The 8,960-nt window shown below is 41.0% G+C and overlaps 1 protein-coding gene across 4 annotated transcripts in view; it reads right to left on the bottom strand.

Moving 5' to 3' along the window:
* Positions 1-1,233: 1,233 nt before the first annotated feature.
* Positions 1,234-8,960, bottom strand: part of FHL3 (four and a half LIM domains 3) — a 35,494-nt gene continuing 27,767 nt past the window's right edge. For all 4 annotated transcript variants that reach the window (XM_069971696.1, XM_069971695.1, XM_069971694.1 and 1 more), the window contains exons 3-6: positions 8,681-8,855; positions 4,284-4,453; positions 3,548-3,734; positions 1,234-2,682 (exon numbers count right to left, since the gene is read on the bottom strand). In XM_069971696.1, the coding sequence (XP_069827797.1) occupies positions 2,531-2,682; positions 3,548-3,734; positions 4,284-4,453; positions 8,681-8,855 (684 nt within the window). In that variant the 3' untranslated portion in view covers positions 1,234-2,530. The remainder of the gene's footprint in view (positions 2,683-3,547; positions 3,735-4,283; positions 4,454-8,680; positions 8,856-8,960) is intronic.

Raw genomic sequence — 8,960 nt, 5'->3', positions numbered from 1 at the left:
TACACAAAGATAATCTGACAGATTGTGTGCCAAAGATTTGAAGCCAAAGCCAGGAATGGAATTGAAAAGAGGATAAATCTCAGTCTTTCCTTTATGACCTGATCTCTGTTTATAGCCTGTTAAACAGAGATCAGGTCATAAAGGAAAGACTGAGATTTATCCTCTTTTCAATTCCATTCCTGGCTTTGGCTTCAAATCTTTGTCAGATAATCTTTCTGTGTAAATGGATCCCTAGATCATCTGCCACTAAAGTCAGCCATGGTCTGGACTTCCTGGAAAACAGTCACCGACTACATCCATGTTTTTCAGGCAGCCCTCATCTTCTCCAACTACCAGAAGTCAAATGCCGATAGTTGGGGCTCAAGCAAACCCACTTACTGTTTGTTCGCCCTCCTCTCGTTAAATAGTGACATTTATCTAAGAGTCTAATGAACGTTTTATGCAGTGTATTTCACAAACTTTTCCAAATGTTTTTATTGCATAAGATTAACAAACATGAATGCGATTACAGGGTTAATATGAGAACATTGTAAAAAAACAAAACAAACTTCAAAACTGCAACTCTGATTTGCCTGCATCAAAGTTTCTATAAAATGACAAATGACAAATACCCCCCCCCCCCAAAAAAAAAAAAAACAACAACAAACACACATACACACCAAAACCATGCATACAGCCAGGTTCACTGCATTCTTTCCTTTTTTTTGCGAGCGCCCATCTACTAATTCAAAGAAACTGGTAAGTACATTTACACATAAGGCAGTCTGTTTTCGCCTCCACTATATCAAGCTGAGGCGAAATGCTCAACTGGCCTCATACTGGAAACAGGTCACTGATCTCAGGGAGACCAGCCAAAGACAATACTGTGGGCTGCTGGTTAAAGAGCTTAATCCTAGGTGCATTGCCCCCTGGGAAACACACAGGGAAGCGAGTGGGCAAGTCCTTGTGTGTCGTGAATATTTTCCATTTGCTACAAATATTGAAGGGGGGGGAAGGGCCCCCCCAAGTTCACAGCTCTGTCCAGGGGCCCATAATGCTGATAAGATAAGCCCTGGATCTGATACAGGAACATACATCAAATGTCAGAGATACCTGGATGTATTTTCAAATGCTCCACTAGGTTATGAAGGTTTTGTCAAGGTGATAATCATTTTCCTATGTATGGGGAGTTTTAAGTTTTAAGTTTATGAAAGAAGTGAAAATATACACAAAAGACTCAATACATTTCAACCATTGTTTTATAAAATTAGAGAAATAGAGTTTATTTTTAGGAAACAAACAATGGCTGAACAGGGGCGAGCAGCCTTCTGTTATTGAGATACTGAATTTGGCTTACTATCTGCTACTGGACCCCGCTCAGCACAAAAAACAACAAAAAACACACTCATCCGGGTATGCAAAGGGCCACGTATTACATAAGCCAGCTCGGCAAGGTGTTCGATAGTCGCTCAGATACGACTGAGACAAGCACGGTCCAACAGAAATGGTTCCACGTGAATATGGCCGCTCGGTCTTCCTGATTATAGATAACGATAGTCCATGAAGTTTTTCTCCAATAAACGTTCCTCTTTGAAGCACAACAGTCCATAAAGTGCTGTTCTTTGGTGTATTTTATAGTTGAAGGTCACAGTGAACGTCTATGGCTGAGGAGTCCACCAATGCTTGGGAACTATAATTGCCATACTGGTAGTGGTGTAAAGGCATTTTATATTACAGTCCAGAAGTGGTGATTCAGGAACAATTTATTGATTTTAATATGAGACCCACTATTGCATTGTCCTATTAAGAAAAAAAAATTGCAGGCAATATACATTTGACTCATGAATGCTTGCCAAGCAGATCAGCCATTGGTAAAAGATTATTACTATCCTCCTTGAACAGCGTCCAACACTGACTTCTTCTATAAAAGTGCATCATGGGTTATTTACAGGCTATGTTCAAGCAACATCGAAATGGCAGCCATTTTTATTGGGCGGCCATCAATTAACAGTGGTTATTTTGAAACTACGGCCGTAATTCATAACAATAACGGCTGGATGTTTCAAAATAACGGCAATTATAAGACGGACGTCCGTTAAAAACGGCCAAAAAAAAATAAAAAAATAGTGGGAACATAGGTATAGACTGGGAAAAGGAGCAGTTTTGTCAGTTCTGATCCTTTCGGTAGGAGAGACTCCGGAACAGAACGTTGTTTTCTGCTAATTCAGAATATATTTTGTGTAGTAAAAATATGTGATCAAAAGTCGGACAGTCTGAACTTTTTTTTTTTTTTTTTAATATACAGTCATTTAGTTTTATACAATATTTAAGAATATTTAAATTACAAAACCTGCACTTTCTACTGCAAAATCCAAAGTGCACTCCAGCCACGAAAAAACAAACAAAAAAAGACAAAAATACTGGTGTCAAATGCTGGTATACGGACACAGAATTACTGTGCAGTCCACAAGCCTGTTATGGGGCAATAGACCTTTCCTCCATAGGTATAGGTGGATTCCTGAAGGGGTACACACTGATGCAGCTGTATGGTTTATAGGTCACTGTTGCAGTCACGGCACAGAATGTCCTCATTATCTGGAATAAATCCTTTTCCTACCAGGGAACATGAGCAACGGGAGCAGTTGAAGCAGCCGTGATGCCAGTGCTTGTCTTCAAAGGAGACATACTTACCTCCTCCAAAACCTAAAACAGAAGCAAAGAGAAGAAGTGTTATAAAAGACAGACATTGATCCTGTAAGATGTCACTTCTCGATCTTTGCACGTGCACTATTCTCAAGAGGTGCTTTTAACTCATGGACCCTCGTGTATGAACATACCCTTAGGAGTACCAGCTATAACAAAGTGCCCATGCCCCTTTATTAGCTGTCGATCGGATGCTCATTCAGTCAACAGTTATGGCTTTTGACCCCTCTCCAAAAAGTAAGTTGGTCCTACTCCCTCTATATTCCGCATAAGGGAGCCCTTCTTAAAGGGGAACCTCTTAGCTCTATACCATGCTCACAGCTGTAGACATGGACGTATAGAGAGAAAAAGAATGATTCCCGTCTGCCTCATTGGGTCAGCGAGCGCCTATTACAAGGCACAATGAGGGAGGGACAATACATACATGCTGCACCACAGCACCCCCTCCTTTACACTTGAAATCTGAGCATATGGTATAGAGCTAACAAATTCCCTTTATGTAGCGGGTACTTGACTAAAAACTACAGTTCCATGTTCATTAAGTAGTCTGTTATGGTATTTGGTGTTAAAGGGTGCCCATCACAATTCTTCTCACCCCAGATGGGCATGCAGTTGGAGCAAAGGCTGGGTTGCCATGTATACATCCCGCACCAGGAGAGAGTCTTGCACAAGTTCCATAAATTAGACTAACGTTTGTATCCATGGCAACCTAAGCTTTCAGAATCCAAAAAAAGATAATAGAATATGCCGAAATTACCTAAAAATGTCAGTTCCTTTACCTCAAACAGTTTGAAACCTTTGACAATAAATTACTCGCAAACCTTTAATCTTTAACATATTACAAGATAAAAAAAAGTAAAAATACCTGTGATAGGTTTAGTACATCCAAAGCATTTCTTGGCATATAAATTTCCGAAACACTTGATACAGTAAGGCTTCTCGTCCTGCGAGGTAAACTGCTGACCAGCCAACTGGGCCTTACACCCAGTACAGACAAAACATTCCTTGTGCCATGGCTCATCCCGGTAGGTTATGCCTCCTTTGGTCAGTGACTGCAAAGTAAACGATTGGGTTTTGGGTTAGGAACGATTGACACAATTATCGCTAAGAGTCCCAAAATAATTCAGATAATTCTTGGGAAGATTAGTTATTTGAGGTTAAGACTAATAGTTCAAGAAGAAAATAAAATAAAGGGGGCACTCACTGTCCGATGCAACCTTCTTTATTTCATGTAACACACAAGCTAAAATGTAGCATGTGAGAGCAGGTGGGGGGAAGCTATACACAGTAAACAGTTACAGCAGTTTCTCATGCACGCACGCCCTTCTTCAGACTGAGCCTGAAGAAGCACACACATGCCCGACAAAACAGCTGTAACTGTTTACTGCGTGTGATGTCCCCCCACCTGCTCTCACATGCTACATTTTAGCTTGTGTGTTACAGGAAATAAAGTTTTATCAGGCGGTGAGTGCCTCCTTTTCTTTTCTTCTTGAACTGTTAGTATTTACAACACTGTTTAGAGGGATTAGAGCAGAGCTGGTTGCTGTATCTATTGTTAGTATCGTTAGGTTGAGTTTAAGACTAGTGTCATCTTCTCTTACCTTTTTGCAATGTGTACAGCGAGGAGCAAACTTGCTCTCGTAACAGGGGATGCAATAATGGGCCTGGTTATCGGGAATGAAGGAGCGAGATCCGATGGGCTGCTTACAGCTATTGCATATGAAACAATGCTCATGCCAGGTCTGTCCATTGTATTCCAATTTGCGTGATCCTACAGAAAGAAGCATGAGGAACTTTCAAGATCATACATATCTCCCATAAATATATAATGAACTGAACAATGCAAAGTCTGTGCCAGAGAATCAGAGTTAATGTCTAAACACAGTGATCGAGACTGTACAAAACTAATGCTACTTGTATATAAAATCTGAAAAGCCCTATATTAACAGCATGATGAAAGACTTTTTTTCAGCTCAACCGTGATTTTTTTTTTTATTTCTTTGCTCTTCTGTAAACTTAAGGCAGGGGAGCAGAAGGATTCTAGGAAAAGTCCACATGGGCTTAAAGTATTTTAAATATTTATATCTGGAAGGATCCTTTAATCCTATTACTGCTGTCCCAAGAAGACTCCAGCTTACAGCCAAAGCACAAACCAAACTGCGCTGTATCTAATCCTAAAGAACGGAGCAGATAGAAGAAAAGAGCACACGCGCATCAAAATATAAAAAATATCTAATTAAAAGGAGACGTCCTGTGAAATTTAATAAAAACAAAAAACAAAAACAAAAAAAAGGCTCTCCCGGGTACCGTTGACAGCTGCCGTCCATCTGCAGCTCTTCCAGCTGCAACGTCACGCATCTAAGTGATCAACTGCCCGCTCAGCCAATCAGTGACTGGGGCGGGCTAAGCAGCCAATCGATCAGCCGGGCAGTGAAGTTGCAGCTGGAAGAGCCAGGTATGTGATGCATCCAGAACCCAGCCAAAAATAACATCTGGCGGCTATTAGTGGGACCCTGGAGCAGCAAAACAGAGGCACGAGGACTGGCGAGTTTACTTTTTTTTTTTTTTTTTTTTATTTTCCCGCAACCTCCTGCCTTGCTCCTTTTTTCAATTTCACGGGACTTCTCATTTAAAAGAACCTAACGTCATCTAAGAGATTCCACACAGACTAAAGCTGACCACAGAGATTGGATAGCTGCCTCTACCCCAACTAACATGCAAGTACGAATCGGCCAAACTTGCTATATATTATTTTTGGGGTGAAAAGGTGGGTATACAAACTTAAAGGGGTACTCCAGCGATTCTTTTAAATCAACTGGTTTCATGAAGTTATATTGATTACATCTATTTAAAAATCTCCAGTGAACCAGTACTTATCAGCTGCTGTATATCCTGCACGAAGTGGTGTATTCTCTCCAGTCTGATACAGTGCTCTCTGCTGCCACCTCTGTCCATGTCAGGAACTGTCCAGAGCAGCAGCAAATCCCCATATAGAAAACCTCTCCTGCTCTGGACAGAGGTGGCAGCAGAGAGTACTGTGTGACACTGGGAAGAAAACACTGCTTCCTGCAAGATATACAGCAGCTGAGAAGTATGGGAATACTTGAGATTTTTAAATAAAAGTACATTACAAATCTATATAACTTTCTGAAACCAGTAGATTTCTCCTGAGTACCCCTTTAAAACAAAAAGCATACAGGGCCGTGTGTGTACATAAAAAGGAGCTCTATTTCTGCCTAGATCTTGTATACTGCCTTTTTGCAGTCTACAGGCTCCATTGCCAATTTTCTGTTGTTGCTGAGCTAGCGGGTGGAGACTAGTTTCTATAGCTGGGAGAGCAAGAACACTTACTGCAAGCCTTATAGACTCTCTGCAGATCGTTTTCCGTCCATAGATGTCTATGGGCTTCATGGAGGCTGATCTAATCGTAAGCTGGGATCATCTTGTTTAATAGCAGTTTTTTTTTTTAGAATAAGCAACACATTGCTTATATGCACTTGTATAATTCATTTGTGCAAAGTTTGTTGAAAGTTTAATTACTATTTAATTAGATGAATTTAAAATTTTAAACCTATATTTTGGAAGAACATATTCAAAGTAACAAATAATTGTATTAAATAGAAAGAAGTTCCAGATCCTGACACTCCGTCAAACACTTGACAACGACTTGGCTCACACGCTATGAATGTAACATATGCCAAGGATTTCTGAACATTGATTTATTTCCTCTTCTTGTGAAGTTTGCCTGAGCTCTTTTTATGGTCTGTGTTGAACTCAGATGCCAAGTAGTATTTCAGCCCTTTCATAAAAAAGGAATGTTAATCAACGTAGAAAAAGACAAGAGTGGAAGAGAAAACCGGCCTTCTATACATGTAAAGGTACGCCAGTCAATTTAAAGGAACTCTTGGCAAAACGGATAGATGCAGTTTAGCCTAATGCAGGATACGATGGGACATTTACATGGCAAAAAGCTGAAAAAACAAACAAAAAACACACCATAGAAGGACTAGCACTAGGTTTGCTGCATACGTTGGCAGGGCACAGGAAGGTATATTTGTATACTGCTGTGTAATCCATGCTGCGTTCATTCAGTTCAGACTGAATGTAGTTTACAGTTCTGGCCAAAAAGTTTGAGAAAAATGTTTTAAGGTTTTCACAACTTTTACGGCTTTAGGATTTTTAAATCTCTAGATCTACAGATTTTGGACTTTAAAGTTTTAAAAACTTGGACTTATAATTGTAAGTTTATGTAAAGGCTCAATATTTATAGTGTTCACTAGAGATGAGCGAACTTTGTGCATGTTCAAATTCGACCAAACCCTATGGCCTTATTCCCACATTCTATGTTTTGCACAGAATACGGATGTGGAAGGCCTGTACCGGAGTCTCTCCCCCCCCCCCCCCCAGCACAGCAGCATCTCCGATATGATGCTGGGAGCGTGGGAACTGTATGCGCCGCATTGTGATGACAAAGCCGCAGAGTGTACACAGTTTCTTAAAGGGATTGAGATCTGGGGAGCCTGCTGGCCATGGACACAATTTCAGTGTTTTGTTCACTTTTGCCTTGCGGCACGGTGCTCCATCATGTCGGAAAAAAAAGCATTGTTTATCACTAGATGTACTTGCGCTTCCCCGATGTCTTCGCCTTGTCTGTGAGATTCCCCACTCACTGCAGCCATCTTGGGCACTTCTGATCCTGCCTCTGAAGTGACGGGCCACTCAGCCAATCACTGGTCAAGACGGGACAGCACAGCAGGCAGTGATTGGTTGAGCGGCCTGTGCCAGAGGAGGCTGCGATGAGAGGGGAATCACAGAAACAAGGCAGGAGAACACCAGGAAAACGAGGACTGGTAAGTACACATCTTTATTATTTTGTAAACATTTTCATTAGCTGTGATTTTTTAGCATGTTGAAAGACGATGATCGATCGGCCAATAATCTGTTACTCTCCTGACAGTTGTATTTAAAGGGGTTATCCAGCGCTACAAAAACATGGCCACTTTCCCCCCTCTCTTGTCTCCGGATTGGGTGGGGTTTCAAACTCCGTTCCATTGAAGTAAATGGAGCTTAATTGCAAACCAAACCTGACCTGAAGACAAGAGAGGGGGAAAAGTGGCCATGTTTTTGTAGTGCTGGATAATCCTTTTAATACACAGAGCGGTATCTGCCTGAATCGGCCTAATTATGCAGATAATCGCTCCATGTAGTAGGGTTCTAACAGAAGACAATAATGATTTAAAGCATTATCCGTCAGTAAAGCAACCACTCTGGTTATATCATTTATAGTTCCTCTAAATCAGATTGCCAGAATCCTATCTGCTTCCTTGTCCTCATTAATCGTTCCTCCTGAACCGACAAGATGATCAGTGAAAAGATGTTAGCAGGTAGTTTGGTGCCATGGCCTGTGATTACGTTAATATTCATGGCAACGAATGACTTTGCAATTGCAGTTTATTTGATCTGATCACTCTTTATATTTCAATTGCCACCATAAAAAGCGATGAAGGAAACTTTGTGAAAATCAAAACCTTTGGCCACAGTGTTACCTTGTGACTACATTAAGCCAATTTCTGAACACATGCTGTTTTGTGGGAGGTAGCTACAGACATCCAGCATCTTGTGACAAGGCAGCATAAACATAGTGAAAAATTCCCTTTATGTGTTCAGACCCTGACCGATCAGTATAACGTGCAGGGTGACGCCGTGCACTCCCTTCTCCTCGCTCTGTGTCTAAGACTAAAACAGCCCCATAGGCTTGCATTAAGAGTCCCATCCATGTCACGTGACAGTGAGAGCAGTGAAAGCGCTGAGCTTATACTTCTCCTGGCTTGTTCTTTCTGATAGATCAAAAGTTTTTGTTAATGACCGATACGCAATAAAGACCCTGTAATATAATTAGGTCTTCAGAGCTGCTTTGCTAGACAAAACTATTTGTATATCTGTAGTTAAAAAAAAAAAAAGCTGGAGGAAGAAAAAAGGGCATGTGATGTCCGAGTACCTGGCATGACGGTCTTTTCACAGCTGACACACTTGGAGGAGAATTCATTGCAGTAACAATCATTACACAGTAGTTCTTCATCTTGGCACGTGAAGGGTTCATCAGCCAGGGATCGCTCACATCGGAAACACCGGAAACAGTTCTCATGGTAATGACGATCCTCATAGTACAGCTCCTATAATTCATAGATATTAAGCAGGACTATTATGCTACACGTCTCTTAAAGTATTGTATGCCCCCCCAAAAGTTATACAAATCACCAATATAGACTTATTACGGG

This window comes from Dendropsophus ebraccatus, chromosome 5 (genome assembly GCF_027789765.1).
Source record: "Dendropsophus ebraccatus isolate aDenEbr1 chromosome 5, aDenEbr1.pat, whole genome shotgun sequence".
NCBI lineage: Eukaryota > Metazoa > Chordata > Amphibia > Anura > Hylidae > Dendropsophus > Dendropsophus ebraccatus.
This window is presented reverse-complemented; position numbering and strand designations above follow the sequence as displayed.